Here is a 22,892-nt window from a genome sequence, read left to right on the forward strand (position 1 = left end):
GACAAACCTGCGTACAGATCTGCAAATCAAATTTAAGATGTATACATTGTTTTGATATGCAGAACCAGCGTGTATACGCGCCTTTTCTAAAGTGAACCTACGTACAGATCTGTAAATGATGATTTAAACTTTACAACAATTTCAGACTTCAGTTATACCCAGATCATCATATTTATAGACTACAACATGTGCTAGTTATTCAAATAAATGATCAAATCACATAAAGATACTTCACTTCAAGCCTTAATATCTTGACCCATCATTAGATATTATCCTTTATCAAGTGCTAAGGTTCATCCTTGGTTCAGATCCAGCTATGCACCATAACCCAATAACCTGTATACTAGATCTTGCTCTTCATCAGATATTCAATTCTTGAGTACCTTTGCCTAATGATCTTCTCCTCCTTTTATAGTCTTAGGCCTTACTCAATACCATGGACCAAAAACCACTTAGGACCAATACCTTGGACCAAATACCTAGGGTCAACACTTCGGACCAGATACCTTGGACCAATACCATGGATCAAAATACCATGGACCAAATACCACGGACCAAAACTTAGTTTTCCAACATGTACATGCCTTTCCTTCTGTGAAAGTGCATGTGTATGTTATTAGCTTCTTTTGGTTTGCTAACTCGCGTGTACATGCGACTTGGTCAGTGGGGAACCTGTGTATACCTCTCTTTTCTTCATTCTGTGAGTCTGAACTGTGAACTGTCATCTGAGTGAGTTGCCATCAAGGACAACACCTGTGTCATAGTGCCAAATCTGTGTCATAATGCGAACACACAATTCCTATAGGTACTTCTCTCACTGCATGCATGACCTGTACAATTTGAAATGGTTTACAACTGATAGTTCAGTTCCCTTGAACTCTAATCTCAACTAGGTAACTCGAATTCTCTGCATACATCAATTATTTTGGGTTGATTGATCGGTTAAACGGATGATCACCCAGTGTCAAAAAAAGTTACACACTCTTGAGTGAACCTACACTATTTCTACTAATAGTGAGAACTAGTTACACTGAAAATAACTCAAATTAACTGAAATAGATTGCTACAAATTAACAATCAATCATGTAGAACTGAACTCAAGTGTCTCCATTTCGAATTTACTGAGTTAACTGAGTAACAAGAGTCATGTCACCTCAGTTAGCTACCTCCAAGTATTCTGTTGAAATTGAAATTGAAATTTCTCCTAATTTAATCAAGGGAAAATTAAATTAAGAATTTCTTGCTACATTTTCAACAATTTTGATAGATTAGATGCTCTTGTGTAGCGATTTATCAAGCCAAAATTTAAGTGTGTAGACATATCAGATTCAAAACTTAACAAACAAAAAATAAGAATAATTGAAATAAATTGAGGTAAAATAGTCAATTTATTATTGGTAGTTTTTGGGCTTGAGGTTTTAATTACCCATAGCTTTGTCAATGATATATATATATATATATATATATATATATATATATATATATATCTTAACTCCAAATCTAGCAAGAGTGTAGAGGGATGAAAACTCTTTTCACTTTACACTTTTAAAAGAGGTTTGCACCTCAAAATATTTGATCCCTCTCAGCCCTTGGTATACTTAAGATGGATCTATGCTAGTTTTTAATTGTCCCAACAGGAACTCTCTAGCATGGAAGAGTAGACCTGGAGTTAAGATGGATCTATGGTAGTTTTTAATTGCGCCAAGAGGAACTCTCTAGCATGGAAGAAATGTAATGTCCTATTATGTAAATATTTTGACCAAGTCAAATTACTTAAAATAAAAAATAAAAAAAAATTGAAGTAAAATAGTAAATTTAGGCTCCATGTTTTGACAACACATGGGTTTTCCAATAGCATATATATATAGAGACACACACAACCATGGTAGTTCCATCTTAATTATGGATCTACCAAACCTTGAGAGGGATCAAATTTTTGAAGGTGTAAATGAAAAGAGATTTGATCCCTCTAGAAGTTTTGTAAATCGGAAATTAAAATGAATGTAAACTAGTAAATAATATATATATATATATATATATATATATATATATATATATATATATAGACACACACACACTACCAACCTATATCCATCTTCACTCCAAGATGTGTCCAGGGCGTAGAGGGATCAAATCTTTTTTCACTCTAAAAAACGTTTGCATATCAACAAATTTGATCTCTCTCTTGGCTTAGTAGATCCTAAGTTAAAATGGATTTAGGCTAGTTTAATTTCGCCCTTTAAATATGTTATATTCCACATAAATATCATGGGCCATTTTTATTTTTATTTTGCTATTTTTTTAATCAAGTTAAAATGTTTACATTACATTAATATTTTTATTTTATTTCTATATAATTTGACTTGGTGAAAATGTTAAACAATACTTTACAACATCTCTATTATATGAAATTAGAAAATACCTCTTAAAACAATAATAAAAATAATATTATTAAATATAAATTATTTTTTTTTAAAATATAAATTTTAAATTATTAAAATATCTTTTTACATTTGGGAAAAATAAATTCTTAATTAGTTATAAATGTTTTTATATTATTAAATATAAATTATTTTTTTTTAAATATAAATTTTAAATTATTAAAATATCTTTTTACATTTGGGAAAAATAAATTCTTAATTAGTTATAAATGTTTTTAAGTGTTTTGAATTAGAAAATCAATTCAAATATTTAGAAAAGTAATATTACATATCACCGTTCCTAAAACTATTATATATATATATATATATATGTGGAATATCTTTTAATTATAATTGTTTTTCACTTTACACTGTTCATGATTACGTTGAACTGTACCCAGCAACTTTACAAACTCAAGATCCGTACAAGCTCAAGAGTTTTGGTCATATTTTGATAGTAAAACTGGTTCTTTTTTGCCTCTAAGATTCTTGGTCATATTTTGCGGAGCAAAAATGTTTTTTTTCTTTTTAAGATTATCGGTCATATTTTGTACAACAAAAATCTCGTTTTCCTATATATATATATAACAATTATAATTATATATAAAGAGGGGAAAGGTGTGATACCATTCGCTTTTTTCCGAGTAAATAAAATTTAATTTAAAAAAATGCAATTGAAATTTAATCATAGTGATCTTTTAAAATTAAAATCAAATATAATATATATTTAGATGATATTAATAAATGAAATTGGTTTTTTATTTTTTATATTATTGATAATGATGATGATTAAGTTTATTAAAATTAATATGATTTATTTAATATTAAGAAAGTAAGAATTTATTGGAAGTTTTTTAGCATTTTATTTTTATGTTCCATCATAGTTTTGTTATCTTAATAGGTCAAGAAGATTGGTAGTGCGACAAATATCTTGAAAATTAGATGGAATTTGAGTATAAGATGGACAATCTAAGAGATGATTTTCATCTTCAACCCTCTTAGTGTCACAAAGGTGGCTAATGCTTTCATTGCATGATGTTTTGGAAATTGGCCAAAGTCTAGTTTTACTATGAAGCACATGAGAAGTTGTTCTTATTTTAGCAATGAATATTCATAATATAGATATCCAAGTGTGGTTTTTATGGAGAGATTTTTTCCAGGGTGGTTCAGGTTACTAGTGGTTTTTGGGCTCCAGGTTTATGACAATCCATGGTTTTTTGCTTCGTATTCATTTCTAATGTGGTCTATTTAAAGCTAGAAAGGCTCCATGTTAATTTGGTCCTAGTGACCAGTGATATCTGTGTATTTAGACACCACTACATCTCTTGGTTTTTCGTGGTCCTAGCAATTAGTATTAGAGTTGTAGTCAGACTTATTGTGTGTTTACTAGAGCTAAAGGTGGATGGAGAGATCCACACTGAGATTCGTTCGCAAATATAGATGTAGAGCCATGGTTGTGAGAGAGAACTAGCCTAGATCCAGTGTAACTCCAGATTTATCAAGCGACGAGAGGGATCAAATCTCTCGAGGTGCAAATCTCTTTTTTGAGTGCAAAACTTGAGGAAAGGTTTGCACCTCGAGAGATTTGACCCCTCTTGGCGCTTGATATATCTGGAGTTAAGATGGATCTAGGCTGGTTTCAATTGTGAGTGGCCAAAGAAAATATGATTAATTTTATCAACAATACGTAAAATCATCTGATATTAATATAATCATTTTAAATATGTCTCAGATTAATCTGGTCATTTTAATTTTAAATTTTCTTAGTTACCTTAGTTTGTTGAGTGATAAATATTGTGAATAACTTTAATTATGAAAAATGATAAAATAAAATTTTTGAATGTAAAGTGACAATGTAATAGTGTTGAATGATAGAAAATGTGAATAATAAGAATATCGTAAATTACAAATAGTATTCATTGTGATTAATCTCAAACTATTTTCTTCTACTATTCTTATTGTCACCCTTGTTACTTTTGTTGTCTTTTCATATCGATTATATGAAAGGACCGATTAAACCGTAAACCATTTAAATCTTTAGCTCGAGATATTGTAGTAAACATCATACCTTGTCTCTCTTTCTCTCCAATATTAATAGGTTGAATTACTATAACACAAAAATCAATGTATATTGTCAATAATTTTTTATGCTTACACTGAAATCAATGCACAATATCAATCCAATCACTTTAAAATTAATGCACCATCATACATCTAATTAGATCAAATAAGAAATCAGCGTCTACACTGAAATCAATGCATCTAATGCAAGAAATCAAATAAGATTAGAAAACAACATTTACACTGAAATCAATGCATCTAATGCAAGCAATCAAATATGATTAGAAATCAACATTTACACTCAAATAAATGCATCTAGTGCAAGTAAGAAAATAGGTATATAAACCAACATCTACACTGAAATCAATGCATATAGTGCAAGTAAGCAAATAGGATTATAAACCAACATCTACACTAAAATCAATGCATCTAGTGCAAGCAATCAAATAGGATTAGAAATCATCTACATTGAAATCAATGCATCTAGTGCAAGCAATCAAATATTATTAGAAATCAACATCTACATTTAGAAATCCTTCTCTCCCTCTCCCCTTCTTCTATCTCTCTTCCCTATTATTGTCCTCTCTGCCTCTCTCTCCATCTTCCTTATCACTCCCTCTCTCTCTCTCCACATTTCTCTCTCACATTCTTTCTTCTTACCTCCCTCTCTCCCCCTCCAACTCTATCTCTCTTTACCTCCCTCTCTCCACTCTCTCACATTCTCTCTCTCTCTCTCCCTCTCTCTCTCTTCACCCTCCAACTCTATTACTATATCCTTCCCTCTCTCCTCTCTCCTTCTCTCCCCCATTCTCTCCATCTCTCCTTCTTTGTCTCTTTATCTCACCCCAAACATACATTCTCTCTCTCCATCTCACCCTTGTCACTCCCTCTCTCTCTCCACTTCTCACTCTCTTTGTATTTCTTCTTCGCTCCCTCTTTCCCTCTCTCTTTCTCTCTCAAACTATGTTACTATATCCCTTCTCCCCCCCCCCCCCCCCCCCCTTCTCTCTATCTCTCTTTCTTTGTCTCTTTATCTCACCCCTAAACATACACACTCTCTCTCCATCTCTCCCTTGCAACTCCCTCTCTCTCCACTTCTCACTCTCTATGTCTTTCTTCTTCCTTCCCTCTCTCCTCCTCTCTTGCAAGTCCTCTCTCTTCCTTTCTCTCCTACCTTCCTCTCTCTTCCCCCATCTCTCTTTCTCTCTGCCCTCCAATCCTCTCACTATCTCCCTCCCTCTCTCTTTCTCTCTCTCCCCCCTCCATATTTGTGTCTCCCTCTCCCTCTCTTACCCTTCTCTACCTCTCACACTCATCTCCCTCTCTCTCTCTTCATTCCTCCTCTCCCCTATCTTTAAGTTTATCTCCATTTCTCCCTTGTCACTCCCCCTATCTCTCCACCTCTATCACTTTATGTATTTTTTCTTCCCTCCCATATATATCTAGAGTTAACATATATCATGATATATTATAATATAACAAATTTAATATTGTATTAATCCAAAGTTATTAAATTTAATAATATTAATATTATAATATATTAATATGAATATTAAATTTAATATAATAATAATAATAATAATCGTTTAATATTGATATTAGGGTTAATAATGTTTTTTTTTGCATGATATTAATAATAATTTGGCCCATGGTATTTGACACATAGACTTGACCTAAATATAACATTTTTTTTAGTGTTAGTAAGTATAAAGCAGTCTATGGAGTAAATATAAAAAGAGGTTTTATTTATTTACCATACCTCTCGTTTATTTATATTTTTATTTAATTATCATATCTCTTTTATTTACCATGGTATTTGGCCCATAGGCTTGCTATATAATTAGATGTTGATTTCTAATCCTATTTGATATATTTTTTATTTATTTACTGAATTGAAGGTCAAAAGTGACAAGTGTAAGGAGCACCTCAGGGACCTGAAGCCATGATTGTTGAAGCTTATGCATTGTATGAGAAACATGAGCCAAAGAAGGATCTTGAGCATGTTGGAAGGCACATGATAAAGGAGTGAGGTTGCACGGACTTGTGAATGCAAATGATGTTGAAAGGCTAAGTCAAGGAATGGATCAACGAAGCTAGAGATGTAGCAAGAGAGTGGTTGTATGGATGAGAATGTAGATATGGAGTAAATCATTTGAGGATAGTGAAGGAGCCAACATGTGATGAATAAATACCTTAAGGGTTTTTGGTCCAAGGCACGTGTATTTCTTCAGGAATTTGTAAGACCTACTGTTCAGGCATACATGTTGTGCAAGAGCATAGATTATTGTAAGGCCTTAAGACTTGATCAGACATTACATATAGTGTACTGGTGGATGGAATCATCAAGTTGTGGAATGGACAACTTGGATTTGTATTAGAGGGGAAGGTGTACTGGTATCCTACCTTGAGGGGGGGAGGGTGGTTTTGGTAAACTTGACTCGATCAAGTTACCAACGGTTTTTGGGCTTTAGGTTAATGACAACCCATGGTTTTTCCTATGGTGTTCATCTATAATCTAGCCTTTTTAAAGGTGTAAAGACTTACCAACGGTTTTTGGGCTTTAGGTTAATAACAACCCATGGTTTTTCCTATGGTGTTCATCTCTAATCTAGCCTTTTTAAAGGTGTAAAGACTCCATGTTAATTTAGTCCTAGTGACGAGAGCGATCCCGACAATAGTGTCTTTAGACACCACCCTTTTTGTTGGTGTTTTATGATCCTAACAATTTTGAGCCATATCATAAGGTAGTGTTACAAAGGGCCCACCTCTTTGTGTCCTAAGTCCCAAAGTAGCTTCACTTGTATAAACTTGGATTTATTACCCATAATTACCATAAGTTTTTGCTAAACTAACTCTAAGAAAAACAACCCATAGCAAATCCTCAACCTTGAAAATGATGAATAAACCCCAACCAAATCTGACTGGAACTCAAAGTCAACCAACGATGTGATGGGCATGTTTAGGTGAGTAAATCCCTTTCCACTCTTACAAAAACCTCTTCAAAACGACTATGCAAGGGGAAGACCAAGTTGCTTGATTGCTTACTTGCTATGCTTTCATGTTTGCAAGGAAGTCGAGGTAGTGAGCTTTAAACCTTTAAAGGACGAGGAACGTAGAGATGAACACTCGATTTTTGGCTAGCAACCCCGCGTATTAAGTGCAAAACTATAAAATAAAGGATAAGGAACGTAAGAACGAACACTTAATTTTTTTTGGATAAGGACGCCGAATATTCGAATGCAAAGCCCATACGGGAAAGGAGTGAAGCCACTTTTCCGCATTGGGCAAGATATTAACATCGAATGCTGGTTTGTACTAACTATATATACTATCTATTCTTGTTTGTACTAACTACACATACTATCTATTTATAATTGGGTCGCGGGTTTGCTGGAAGGTAAGGAGACCCAGGGTTTCTGTTCAGAACTCAAAACATAAAAGCTATAACCAAACATCAAAATTAAAACCACCCAAGGTCTTTCTTTCACCCGAAATGGAGATGAATTTGCACAGGAAATGAAAGGTGGTTTCACCACCCCTTGCAATCTCTGGGGCCCGAGGATTCCAAGAATTGCTCTGTGTTTAGGTAAAAAGGATCAAGGACCAGACATTACTGAGATCTGTTCAAGGGAGTGGAATTTGGACCTCATGAAGAAAGCAACCAAGTCGAATCTAAGCAAACTAATGGGATCGGGGAGGGCCTACTCGCGTGACAGGTGGAGGGCGAGGAGGATGGAAGGCAATGATAATTTGATTAAAATGTCGTAATGCAGGCTTCTCCAATGGTTCCCAAACTAAACTAGAGAAAGGTCCCTTTGTTTGTTTGGGTGGTTGGCTCAAACCCAACGGATAGTATAGTGCTTTCTTCAATGGTGAACAAAGCCAACGGGACTTTTGGAATTTCCCAAGGTCTTATACCCTCCTTCACATGCTGGATGAATATATCATTAAGCCGAACGACGTGTGGTACGCGATAAATACACTCAAGAATCGATAAGGCTAAGGCCAAAAGGGTGGGTGGGTATATTACTATGTCTCAAGAATCGATAAGGCTAAGGCCAAAAGGGTGGGTGGGTATATTACTATGTCTTTGATGATGAAATTGAATTTAGGTTGATAATTTTGGGAATATCTGGGAATCCTATAGTCAGAAAAGAGGTTAATCGTTTGACCTCTGTTTTGGATTTTAGACATTTTCTGAATATTTTCAGAATCTACAATTAACATAAAAATGCCAGAATTTTGAATTTATGTTGCAAATTCCGAGATAAAAAGCTTTAAGATAAGCTTCAAGCCGGAGGGAAGGTCGTTGGACATATATATTGTGCTTGGGATGAACCCTACTTAACCACGATCATGAGAGACTAAGGTTCTCGGTCCCTCTAGCCTCGAATCGCGGCTCAATTAGGGCCTAAACCCGAAGGGCAAAGATGTTCAGTGAACTAGGACGAGTAATGAAAGATTCTAGCTATCTATTCTTCTTATTTGCAGAAAATATTCCTGCAGTACAATTAACTATGCTAAGGAAAGAGAAAGTTAGGTATAGCTATTTGAAGAGAATAGAAGGCCAAGGCCAACGAAGTAGTTGCCAAGGAAATAAGTTTGGCAAGTAAGAAGGTTGATTAGAGGCCCATTACATATTACATAATAGGTGCTACATTCACCCAGCCTGATGGCCAAGGATATAAAATATATGACCCATCACTAAATGTCGGGCAAGTACAGTACATAACTGAGAAAACCGGGGAGGGGGTCAAACACTAACTGAGAAAACGGGCTACCTCGCTCATCGATTACATGTGCACGACGAAGATGATAATAATTGATTTAGCCCCAGATGTGCAAACTTCAAGCATCCTCGGGAGGAGATGGGATATGGGTCGCCGAACTTGTGTTGTGGCAGGATGTATGAACCGAGGCAAATAGATCCACACTGTTCGAGTAAGCGAATATCAGTTGATGCTTATGGAAAAAATAAAGAAAAAAAAAGGAAATTGCTATCAACCATTCCAAGTATTTGCTTCCCTCATCTTTAGCTTCAAAGAGCAATCAAGAACATGATGTGAACATTTTTTTTCCCTTAGAGGTGAAATTTCTCAATTCAATGCCATGTTTGCTCAATCATTGGTTCTGGAATGCAAACAAACTTCTCAACCTACTAATTTTTCTTTTCAGAGAGTGAATGTGGCTAAAAATAAACTTTTTCAATGATTTCCTTCAGCAAATTTTAGTGAAATTCACCTAGCTCAAACTCTAGAGATGAATTGTTGGGTTTAAGAGGCAAACAAACCTTTGAACTTGGTGATTTTAGTCAAGCAAGCCAGTCATTCAGTTCGGAGATTTGTTAGGCTTCCGAACTCAGTGATTTTGGAATCTTGGCTCCTCATGTGAAGAAAAAACTCAATAAAAACCTTACTGGGTCTTTGATTAGGAAAATCTTTGTTGTTCTTTGAGGATCCAATCTTCTATACACTAAATGGCCTTCATGGAAAATAGTTGGGCTGTTACAAGTCTTCATCATCCCACTCGCAATTATGCCATGTCATCAAGGCTCCAGGATTTTCACTTCTCATTTCACACCCAATTAAGGATAAATTGTTACTAAGGATAAATTGTTACGGTTGACACTCAATATCCATCGCATTTTCATCTTGTATAGAGTATCAAGAACATGATGAAATGCTACTTCTTAAAACGTACACGATTGGAACCCATTGTTTTTTGGTTTTGTAAACCTCTCACTCACTCTCATGACTTTGGATGGGTGAACAATCTATTGTAGAACAAAATAAATATGATATAATTATATACAAGGATAAAAATTATAATCATATGCCTGATGCTGGTCATTGTGTTTCTCGTGCCAATACCATGAATTTGGTGACTCAAATTTGTGTGTTTTTTCTAGTTATGATGTTCTAGTGATGATGTTTCTTTATGAGACACCATTTGAAATCACTACCATATGTTTCAGTACAATTCTTATCTCTTTGTTTCAAGTTATAATATCATTCCATTTGCATGTACATCTAAGTCACAGGACACGTCCTCCAAGGTCCAGTGTCCCGTATTTTACGTGTCGGACACGAAAATGACCCTAAAACATGTCGAAAACGTTTTTGATCGTGTCCTGTAAAATGTAAAACGTATTCGCCGGTTTTCGTCGTGTCCTGCATTTGGAAAACACGTATCCCGTTGATAGAAAATGTTGCCTGCATAAGCTGCAATTTTTTTGAAAGAAACAAATAATTTTTGAATGGGGCAGCTTAATGATCAAGTCTAGGCCCTAGTATTGATATGCTATTCATGGTAATGTTAAATTCTTAAAGTAAAAGGATGAAAATGAAGATTAAGGAGAATCTTCATTTTCACCCTTTTACTTAAATTTTTAACATTACCATGAAATGACTCAGGATGTTTGAGAGTGGTTCCGACCTCATTGGATTTCATATGGAGAAAGTAGAATTTTAGATTTCATTCAAAATGCAGCAGACTTGTCAGTTTTTCAGGATTTCAGGATTGGGAGATTGTAATGTTTCCAGGTGACACCACCTGCCCGGGCTACCCCTGCCACTAGTAGAGGACGTGGTCTACCTCCTATAGCTCCTACTTCTAGTTCTTCAGCTTCTAGAGCATTTCAAATTCCACTGCCGACTCCACCAGCACCAGCATCTACATCTAGAGGGAAAGGGAAAGCTGTGGCATTTTCTTGCAAGAGGGGCAGAGGAAATCAATAGGATTAGACTTTAGTTATTTTATTATGTGCTTGTAAGTTGTACATGAACAATGAACATTGAATATTCAAGAATCAAGACCAAGCATATCACATTCTAATTTCTAAATAGTAAATTTTGATTCTATTTGTTTTTTTTAAAGTGAACTATGAACTTTGAGAAGTAATTATATTTTAATTTGATTAGATAAGTTGCAACCCGCAATTTAATATGGATAAAAAACTATATTTCGATATATATATATATATATATATATATATATATATATATATATATATATATATCTTATTTATTAAATATATATAAAACATGTCCCTCGTGTCGTGTGTCGTGTTTCCAGGTCGCTGCGTTTCGTATTGAATACTCGTATTTACGTGTCCTCCGTGTCTCGTATCCTCGTGTCATGTGACTTAGATGTACATATGTGGCTTACTCTTTACTTGTCAATGAAATATTATTCTTATCTCTTCCTTTCGCATTATAACATCATTCCATTTGCACGTGGATGTGTGGCTTACTCTTCACTTGTCAATCTAATACTCTTGATATCATTTGTTAAACATGTATGATTCTACTTTATCTTTTATTATCAATCCATGAAAATAAGACCTAAAAGCCTAAACAAAACAAGGAAATTATATCATATTGAACCATAAACCAAAATCAATCAAATGCACATCAGGAAAAAGGATGCTATTATGCAAGACTCAAGGCATGCTGCAAGCTAAATGGAATTAAACCAAAAAATATCTAAATCAATCAAAGAATTGCCATTAAAAAACAAAGAAGGCTCCAACAAATGAAACCCATCTAAACATGATTAATTCATCAAAAAGGAGTCCACATCAAATACGAATGTAGTAGAATTAACTCATCGTGGATGTAACGATGTAAATCTCCAGTATATTTTATGAGAAAACTGTGTACATCTTTTACAATCTCCATATGAATGGCTTGCCATTGGAAAACAGAAATGTATGCTTGCCTCTATCCGAGATACTATCATCGGAGAAAATTTAGTCTGAAGGGGAATAAAAGCTGCGAATTCATTGATAACAATTAGTTTGAGTGACCTTTCTCTTGCACCAACTTTTATAGCGATAGCTACTTAGATACAGAGGCTTGTTTTGTCCACAGCTTGTCACTCCATTCTGTAATCCCATTAAGCCCGTCCTTTCTTAGAGTTTACTTTGTGAAAGAGCTTGGGAGTAACTTTTCCACGACAGCATATGAGATTCTCTGACTTCACTTACAATGTGCAAATAGGAATGAGATTACGGTAGGGCTACCATAACATGATGAGAGGCTTACTGAAATGGTCGGTAACTAGATAGGAGCAGCCACTATGTCCACTACCCGAGATAATACTAGCAATGAACATTTAAAAGAAAAATAAATGGTCATTTATTTTGGAATATTTCAAAAATCTGATAAACCTGAATGATCATTAGTTCAATTGTCTAACTTTTCTTATGTGAATCAATTTTTCAGCATATTCTATAACTTGCAATTCAATCACCCTCAAGTGAAATGGATAAAATGCTCTAAATTTTGTCAAAACAACGATATTACTGTATCTTATAGTTTAGACAGTCACTGTTTTATTACTGAGGATAGTCTCTCTGTTCCCCGAATTCTTTTAGGGGCAAGTGTTTCTAGTAGTGATCTTCTAGCAATCCTTGCTTTATTGTGGTAGATATAGTGTAACTTTTGGTTACGATTGTCGCTAAAAGTTTTGTTGTATTATCAGGTAATACATCAAGATGACACACAAGATGGATTTTACAGATTCTGAAGCATGCATCAATATGGAGTCCATTCAAGTTGTTAGTTCACTTAGAAGAGCACCACCTGAAAATGTGTCACGATCACTGCAGCTTATATCATGCGAAACAAGTCATATATTTGAGAAACGAGATAGTGATATTGAGAATACTTCTCAAGCATTCCCCAAGGAAACATCAGGATATCTTTTGGAACTAAGTTCTCCAGTTGTAAGAGAATATTGCAAATTAACTCTCGTTAAGGTTACAGTTTCTTCACATACATTTATTCATTGGGCATTATTAATGTTATGCTTGATTTACAGAGAAATATTTCTGATGAAGCAGCATCAATCCAAAGCACGCTTAAATCTGAGCATCCTTCCTGTCAACTAAGATCATCTCCCGTATCAGGTAACCTCTCAAACCTCATGTAATTTCAATCAGCCTACTGCTCCATTTCAATAAAGGAAAAATATATTATAAATAGTAATTTCACCCCTGAGCTTATATCAATGGTTGATTCGCCAAATATTAAGCAATTAGACAAACATGGGTGCTGTCAGATAATTGCCCAGATTGCCTAATATTTGGTGAAACAGCAATCTAGATAAAAATGGCCTATTATTACCATATGTATGCAATGCATAAACCGTTGAGTTAAGGTAAAAAAAACCAGTCAAATCTAATTAGAAGTCAAGTGGAGTATGAGTTTGCATGAAGTAGTTAGCTGAAAAAGTGTAAGTACATGATTCCATATTGTGTTGTATATTTATCTCTGCCTCTGATGATCAAAGCATAGAAAGTCTGTTTTCTAATGAAGTTGGTGAAGATACAGTAGCTGAGCATAGATTCTTGCAACATATACTTTTTAACTTGAGAAACTTCACCGAAACAAAGAGTATTATTCACAACTCCAACCTGCAGGAAACTCACATGTTAAAGCAAAGCCCAATGGAGGAGTTCCTCATGCTCCTAGTAATAGACGTGATCGTGGCAACAGAACAAAGGATAGCAACTATGCATATTTTAAGACAAGATCTGGAAAGGTTGAACGTCAGCTTTCTCGCCTTCTTAGCACCCCACAAGCAAGAGATAATGAAGTCGTGCAGCCAGATGAGCCTGAGGTTGAATCTTTGTCTGCTAGACGCTTCTTTGATGCTCTGCAGGGTCCCGAGTTGGAGATTGTTCGGGTAAGCTAAGCATCAAAACATACTCTTTTAGTTTTCTTGAAAATGAGCTTGTGATATTTGGATCAATCTCTCAATTCTAGGAAAAATAGTTGTTAATAAGATATTTAATGAAGAATATTGGCCTTGGAAGATGCCTAAGGGTATGTACCCATCTGAAAATCAATAGAAAGATTCTTGTAAGTGGTAAATCTTTGTTACTGTAATAAAATTTAGTTTATGAAAATATAATTTATTTAATTATTTATAGAAAATTAATATATTTAATGAGTATTATTATGAACAATTAATTAAGAGAAAAAGTTGGAAAAATTTAGGTTAATGTAATTAATAACATGAACTCACTTCTGAGTGTGGTGGTGGGAGAAAAATTACTTTAGTGTAATTCATTTTTTAGGAGTGAGTTATGGCGATTAATATAGGTTTACTGGGTATAAAAATATTTTCATTTTATGAAGGAAAATTATAGATTATCATGTATAATAAATTTATATAAATTTATATATTTTGTTATATATTATTTTATTTAAAATTTGGATTTAGTGTTATTATTGATTACAAAATTTTATATAAGTTGAGATTGAAATTAAAGAAATTAAAATTAATTATATTATTTACTTAATGAATATAAGATGTATTTTGGGAAATTTCATATAGAATAAAGTGAGGATTGTACACTTTGTTTTTTTTAGATAAGAAATGAAAATATAAAGAAAAGTGAACTCATTGTGGAGTTATTATGGACAGTATGACCTATATGGATGTTATGTGGTCTTCTATTTCCTTTGTTCTATTCCCATATCCCACTCCTTTGATCTACTAAACTATGGACTAGTAATCCATACAACAAAAATGAAGCCTTTCTTTTCCTGGTCGCTCAATATTTAACAGGTCCTTATAGTATACATATCCTTATAGTAGTCTAGGGTTACAATTAGGCTTTTTCATACTTCAAATCCTAATTAGGTTATATTTTTGGATCCTCTATAATCTTCTTGAAATTCTACACAAGGATAGCTCCACACATGTGAGTGCTAGAAGTTGGCTTGGCATTCACTTGATATCATGGTGATCAATAGTATATGTCAAATAGAAGAAGTTATAAGTTTGTATACAAAATTCCTTGAGGTGATATTTATGTCATTGAAAATCTCTCAACATATATATAGTGTCAAGGGGCTACAACAGTTGTTAACAATGTTTAAACCACAAAATAGTCTTTTAATGCCCCAAATGGGCTTCAAAAATTTTAAAACTCCAAATCACCCAAATGAGACCTACCTCTAAGATGAGCCCCAAATCACCTGAATGAGCCCTGATCCTAAAATGAGCCCTACAAGCTATTGGCTCCAATTTTCAACCTAGAAAGTACCAAAATAAATGAAAATTTGTATACTGATTTATTTAGGAGCATGTCTCCTCAGTTTGGGAGGATTAGGATCCCCAAAAGATCTTACTAAAAGAGGTGATGATTTTTTTCTCTAATATCGCCCTTAAGTACCATTGAATCTGCCTAGAAGTTTTCCTTTTATTCCAGTCACTAGAGTTCGTGTTGTCCTCATATAATGGTTTTAGACTTATTTTGAATAAATATATTCTCTACTAACTATGTCTAAGCTTCCAACTCTAAGTCCTCTATGGCAAGTATGAATTATATATTGGTTTCTTAATCTAACGTGAAATACTCATAGAATTTTAGATTTTCCACATTCATTATTGATACAATATACTTATATGGAGGTAAATTGAGTTTGTAGGCATTAATATCACCTATCTTCTCCAACACTTCAAAAGGACCATGCTACAAAGCCTCTATCTTCTCTCCATTATATTACAATCTTTCTTTATTCAAATGCAACCAATTTATATCTCTCACCTTAAATGTCTTCTTAATTTTGTGTTTTGTCATGATAGGCCTTTTACTTTCCCTATGACTTCTTGAGTCTCTCTTGTACTTGAAAATAGATCTACTAGCTCTCATCAATGAATTTTCCATCATTCAATGCTTCCCTTATAGTGTCTTTCCTCACTCCTCTTTATTTTCTTTGTACAACATCTAAGGGAGAAGGTGGAAAATATCCAAAGCAAGTTTAAAAAGTGGTATTATTGGTGGAAGTGTAAACTATTCTATTATAAGAGTGTTGAATATAAATCAACTTTTTGTTTGATGTCCTTAGATGCTTGATATTGTAACTCCTCAAAATTTGAGCCAATGTCTTACTCAATAACTTTGTCTATTTATCTGTGGATGTAAATCTACAAATCTATAAACTTGGAGTCCCTAATCTCCCAAAATGTAGTTCAAAAAGCACTAAGTAATCTAGTATCTCTATCAAAGATAATTTTCCTTGGTATCCTAAAATGCACCCATACCTTTTCAAAGAACATGCTCATTGCATCTTGTCCTATGCTAGTCTTTTTAGAAGGCACGAGAATGTACATCTACTAAACCTATCACTACCGCAATTAGATAGTCATATCTTATTTTTGTTCTTGCAAAACCACCTAAATCCACTGAGATGATCTCCCATGGGGATGGTGTAGATCTTACTTTCCATTAATGGGTTTATTGGTATGGTAAATTATGCATCCTCTAAGAAACTAAGATAAATCTTCATTAATTTGGTCCAATATATATACATATATTGATAAGTTAGCCATTGTTTACCCAACATCAAAATGTTCTAATACTTAAAAGGCATAATCCTCTCTAGTGCCTTTTAATCTTTGTCCTTTAAGAACAAAAAATTTATCCAAATTATAGAGAAATGCATATTAGAGATGGTAGTCATCCTTGTTATCACCTTCATTCATGTGAAGTTGGCCTTGTAGATGATGAAGTACCTCCTTGAAGTCATAATTTCTTATGCATTCCTCTTTGTATGCATCATTGGTGAAAGGTTCCATGTGCATTAGAGAACCCAACAATGTGATTTTGGGTGTGGGTGGCCTTGAAAGCACATCTACCAACTTATTAGTACCGTGATTGTATTTGATGATATGATGAAATTGTTGTAAAAAACACATCCACTTGTAATGTCTTTTTTGTTAAATCTTACTCTAGGCCTGCAAATATTGCATGGTTGGTGGTTGGTGTGGATGAATATTTCCTTGCCAATTAAATAGTGCTTTCATTTCCTAGCATATTGAATCTAGTCATAGAGTTCCTTGTCATATATAGGGTAGTTTAGTACTCCACCATGGAACATTTTAGAATGTTATCATATTGGATTATTGCATTACATGAAGACTTATCCCATAAAATATTTACTTTCATCCATTTCTACTTTTAAGGGATACTAAAAATTGGACAATGTAAGAATTAATGCTTAACTAATATTTTATTTTATCTTATCAAAATCCTTCTACTAATTATTTCCCCACTAGAAAATCTTATTGTTGGTTGTTATGGAATAGAAAGGTGCACCAATAGATATGCTATCAATATTTGAAGGAAAAGTGCTACTCCAACAAATTTCCAAAATTTAGTGAATTAGTAGAAATTGACGACATGATGATGTTATCCATTTCTATAAGACCAATCTCAAGTTCCCCTTGACCAATCATATACCAAAAATACATCAAGTATTGTTTGGAAATTTCAAATTTCCTATGATTTGCCAACAATTGATGCTCCTTTAGGGTCTCTAACACCTATAGCTATAAATCAATATATCATATAGGTACACCATTACAAATGAATCTAGAAAGAGATACAATACATCATTCATTAAACACATAGTTGTAGCTAGTGCACTACATAAACCAAAAGGTATTACCAACTGTTGATATAGACTTTGCCTTTTATAGAAGGTAGTCTTATAACTGTTTTTTTCTTTTACTTGCATCTAACAGTATCTTGATTTTAGATCCAAGTTGGTGAGGTACTTGGAATCTTATATTTAGAAAGTCAGTGATCATGAGAAGAGGGTATCAATTCTAGAAGGTGATTATATTATTCAAAGGTCCATATCGAATACACATTATCCAAGTCCTATCCAACCAACAAGGTGAGGTACCGAGTCGAACTACCACTTTCTCTAACAATGCTTGCAACTATTACTGATTTATGCACTACCATGGATATTCCACCTTATAGTTCATCATAACAAATCTATTAAATTAAACCAAAATCTATACTATGAAGGGTTAATTCCTTTAGATTCTAGATTTGTTATTATTGAATTTATTGTTTATGCATGCAATAGATAAAATATGGAAAATAAATAATAGTGAAATAGAAATACACACCAATCATAAAATATATGCTATGGGAAACCCTTTTAGGAGAAAATCATATTATAAGGTGATGTTTCTCTACTCTCTTTTGTCTAGAATGGAAGTAATGCAATTACAAAGGAGAAGGCACTCTCTATGGAGTTTCTTGATACCCATGGCCTGTCAAATGATACACAAAGTAAATCCCCTATGTCATTCTCTCTCACTCCCATCCCAAGTTGTTTTGCTCTACTATAGAATAATATACAATAAAAAATGAAAAGAACCCCTAATCCTCCTATTGACCTAGTTATAACACAACTTGATATCTAGCTAGGTGTTAATTTTTACTCCTTCAACAGTTAGAGTTACAACTTTGACCCTTTTAGAGCCTTGTTCACAGTCTTCACATGGCTAACTTGTTTTCTATGAATAATAGGGGATGATGAGGAATCCTATTGAATTATGGTGGTAAATCATGATAGGTCAATTTTCAGGAGGCATAAATTTTGCATTTGGACTCTGATTGACATCTTTTTTGCACCATTGGAAAGGTATCTGAATGTAGAATAACATGACGAGGTTCCATATTTAAGCAAGACAATTCTAGCCCCCAAAAAGCATTATTTAAGGCCTCAAAATGGCCTTGCAAGGTTTTAAACCCAATTCTCCAAAATGGGTCCCGCCGATAAAACTGCTCCTGTTAGTGGATTCCTTCAATTTTTCCACTTTGAAAGCATCAGGATGGATGAAAAGTTGTATAGTGATCTAATATGGATCATACCTTCCCATTTTTAGAGGCTTTTGGTCCCTGAAATATAAGGAAACTTTTCCTCTACCTTCTCCCTAGAGTTCCACTTAACCTTGCTTGGAAGTTTTCCTTTCAACCTAATATTCTGAAGGTCATGCTGCCCCTATATTGTGGGTCTAGACCTCTTCTATAAAAATGTATTCTCTATCAACTTTTCTTGAGCATAGTCTTGTATGGAAGGTAGGACCTTATCCTCCTTTTGATATAGCATACAAGGCTCATAGAGTTTTTTATTTTCCACATTCACCACTAAGTAAATGAGCATGTATGGGGTTAGACTATGTATTTAAGAATGATCTCCCACCTTTTTTAGGATCTTGAAAGGACCATATTTTAGAGTCTTGATTCTCTTACTGAGACCCTATAGCCTCTCCTTGTTCAATTGTAACTATACTTTATCTCCCACTCTAAATGAAGTCTATGTACTATGTTTATCATTCATGCCTTATATTTTTCCCATGACTTATTTAGCACCTCCTATACTTGTAAATATATCTACATGATCTTCTCAACCATTTTTTTCTCTCTTAAATCAACCCCAATGAGATCATTCCTCACTCATCCTTACTTTAGATATATTAAATCCAAAGGTGAAGTTGGAAAATACCCAAAATAAGTATTAAATGTTGACTTACTATTTTAAGTGTGAACTACTTTGTCATAGGAGTGTTGTATATAGGCCAAAGTTTCATAGCAGACCTTCGAATGCTTTTGATTATAACCCCTCAAAATCTATACCAAATTCCTATTGAGTACTTCTACTTTTTCATCTACCTATGGATGGAATGTTGTATAGCTCTTCAATATCATGTCCATATTTTCCTACAATGTAGTCCAAAGTACACTAAGAAATCTAGTGTCCCTTTTTGAAATGATGCTCCTTGGTATCCCAAAGTGCACATAGATGTATTGAAAGAAAAAAATTTCTACTTATTTCCCTATGATAGTCCTTTTATAGGGCATGCAAATGCACATCTTAATGAACCTATCAACTACCGCGAACAAGTAGTCATGTTCATTTATGTTTATTGGTAAACCTCTCACAAATACCATGGAAATTCTTTCCCCTGAATGAGTGGGCATAGGTAAGTGATGGTATAGAACCTATTTCCTATTATTGGGCTCTCTAATAGAACAATGTATGCATCCTCTAATGGAACTAGCTAAATCTTCTTGTATCATGAGCCAATACAAATAACTTTGCAAATGAGAAACCATATTCCCAACACCAAAATGCTCTACAATCTTGGAGGTGTGAACCTCTCTAATAAACTACAATTGCTCACCCTTAGAAACACATAGCTTGTCTAGATTGTATAGTAACCCATTTTAAAGATGACAGTCAACTATGATGTCATCATCATCCACATGAATTTGGCCTTGTAGTTATTTATACACCTCCATGAAGTTCTCATCCTCTATATATTCTTCTTTGTATGCATCATGGGTAAAATTCTCCATGTGCATTAAAGTTACCAAAGCTATGATTTTTTATGTGGGTGGCCTTGAAAGCATGATTACTAGCTTATTTGTGTTGAAATTCTTATTGTACTTGATTACTAAATGAAACTATTGCAAAAACCCCCATCAACTTCTAGTGTATGGTTTGATGTAACTTACTCTGGCTATGTTGGTACTGTAACAACTAGTGATATATGTGGATGGATATCTCCTTTTCCATTAGATAATGTTTCTGTTTTTTGATAGTGTGTACCAAGGCATAGAGCTCCATGTGATAGGTATGGTAGTTGAGAACCACCCTATGAAACACTTCTGAATGGTAGCATATAGGCCTTACTCCCTACATCAAGGCTGCTACCATAGCATACCCACTCACATTTGTCTCCACTGCAATGGGTTTCTACATGTTTGATAATGAAAGAATCAATGCTCAATTTATTTTCTTCTTCAACTCTTCAAAGGCATTATGTTGACCCTTGCATAACTGGAAACTCTTGCCACTCATTGTTATTGCATGGAGTGGTGCAACTACCATTGAAAAATAAGAGATGAATTTCCTTAGGTATTATGTTGACCCAACGAAACTCCTGACCATGGAAACATTTTCAGACAATAACCACTTCATGATGGAATTCATATTGATGAGATCAATCTTAAGCTCCCCTCCACCAATCAAATAGCCTAAGTACATCAAATACTATTGTGCAAACTCATATTTCTTGAGATTTTCCATTAGTTGGTGCTTCTTCAAATTGTCTATAACTTGCATCAAGTGTGAGATGTGTTTGTCCTAGGTAGCACTATAAACATATGTATCATCCAAATAAACAATAATAAGTGAATCAAGATGAGGGGACAATACTTCATTTGTTGATGTCATGAATGTAGCTAGCGCATCACATAGACCGAATGACATGACTAGCCAATCATACAAACCTTATCTTATTTTGAAGGAGGTCTTCTAGGTATCTTCTTATTTTACTCATGCCTGGTGATAACGTGACTTTAATTCATTCTTGGTAAATTATTTCACTTGATGCAACTGATCTAGTAGATTATCTATCCTAGGTAGGGGGTACCTATTCGTGAGCACAATTTTGTTTAACATCCTATAATCAGTGCATATTGACGAAGTTCCATCCTTATTTTCCACAATTATGATGAGTGAACCACAACGCGGCTTAGTTTGTTGAATCACGTCCTTCTATAGTAGATATTACAACTACATCGTCACTTCACTTGCTTCTAGAATGGACTATTTGTACAACCCAATTTTTGGCAATGGAAAGCATAGAAACAATTGGATTTCATGCTTTACTTCCCACTTGGGTGATATACATTTAGGATCATGGAATACTCCCTTATATGCTTGTAGAAACTCTTCAAATTGTTGTTTATGTTCCTTATTACAACCCTTCATGGATGCCTCTACCCTTATTGAATCTTTACTAGACTAGTTTTCTTTTAAAAATAGTAAAACATACTTCTTTCTAGAACTAATCGATTTCTTTGCTTGAAATTTTAGACTTTCCTTTGTACATGTTGATGATGAATTATTTCCCATCCTTGCTTAGGTAGTACTAATTGGATTTCCGCATTAATATTGCACAAAACATATAGGGGATACCAAATGCAACACCACATCATCAAGTGGAACTACATCTAGTTCTACTTTATCAATAGAATTAGCATTGGCAGAAAATTTTATTCTACATTGTTTTGTTACCTTGAATTTTTCATCCTTATTTACCTATCCCAATGGATATGGGCTACAATTACCTTGAACCATAAATCCAATTTTGTTGACCAAATCTACTACAATGATATTTTCTTGTGAACCTAATTCGAATAGAGAATCAATCTCAGTCCTCTTGACCTATATCTTAATATGGAAGAGCTTGGTCATCTCCTTATCTTCATGATGATGAATGTTACTTAGATTCAAATCCTTCTACATTAAGGTGCATACAATCTTCTTGACCATGTCAGAGTTACTTCCAACTTGATTGATTGAATCTATGGCGATGTTATTTTTCTTCTTTATATCCTTCATATGGTTCTTTGGGTTGAGCTCTGGATGCAATTTCTAGCACTTGTACTTTGTGTGACCATCAATTTTGTAGTGGTTTCTAGGATCTTTGTACTAGTGTATTGTATCTATTATCTTCTTGCCTTGTTGACCTTCCCACTTATTTTTCCCTTCCTTGGAAGCTTCCCAATGTTCCTTCTACTTT

At 34.1% G+C, this 22,892-nt stretch overlaps 1 protein-coding gene across 1 annotated transcript in view; it reads left to right on the forward strand.

Moving 5' to 3' along the window:
• LOC149160118 (S-type anion channel SLAH2-like) overlaps nucleotides 1-22,892 on the forward strand; it is a 71,799-nt gene that overhangs the window by 24,370 nt on the left and 24,537 nt on the right. Inside the window, exons 2-4 of the mRNA XM_089433646.1 lie at nucleotides 12,966-13,209; nucleotides 13,305-13,392; nucleotides 13,906-14,171. Of these exons, the coding sequence (XP_089289772.1) occupies nucleotides 12,979-13,209; nucleotides 13,305-13,392; nucleotides 13,906-14,171 (585 nt within the window). The 5' untranslated portion in view covers nucleotides 12,966-12,978. The remainder of the gene's footprint in view (nucleotides 1-12,965; nucleotides 13,210-13,304; nucleotides 13,393-13,905; nucleotides 14,172-22,892) is intronic.

The sequence above is a fragment of the Pinus tabuliformis genome, chromosome 5_2 (genome assembly GCF_031772625.1).
Source record: "Pinus tabuliformis cultivar Carrire ecotype Pingquan chromosome 5_2, CPIR1, whole genome shotgun sequence".
NCBI lineage: Eukaryota > Viridiplantae > Streptophyta > Pinopsida > Pinales > Pinaceae > Pinus > Pinus tabuliformis.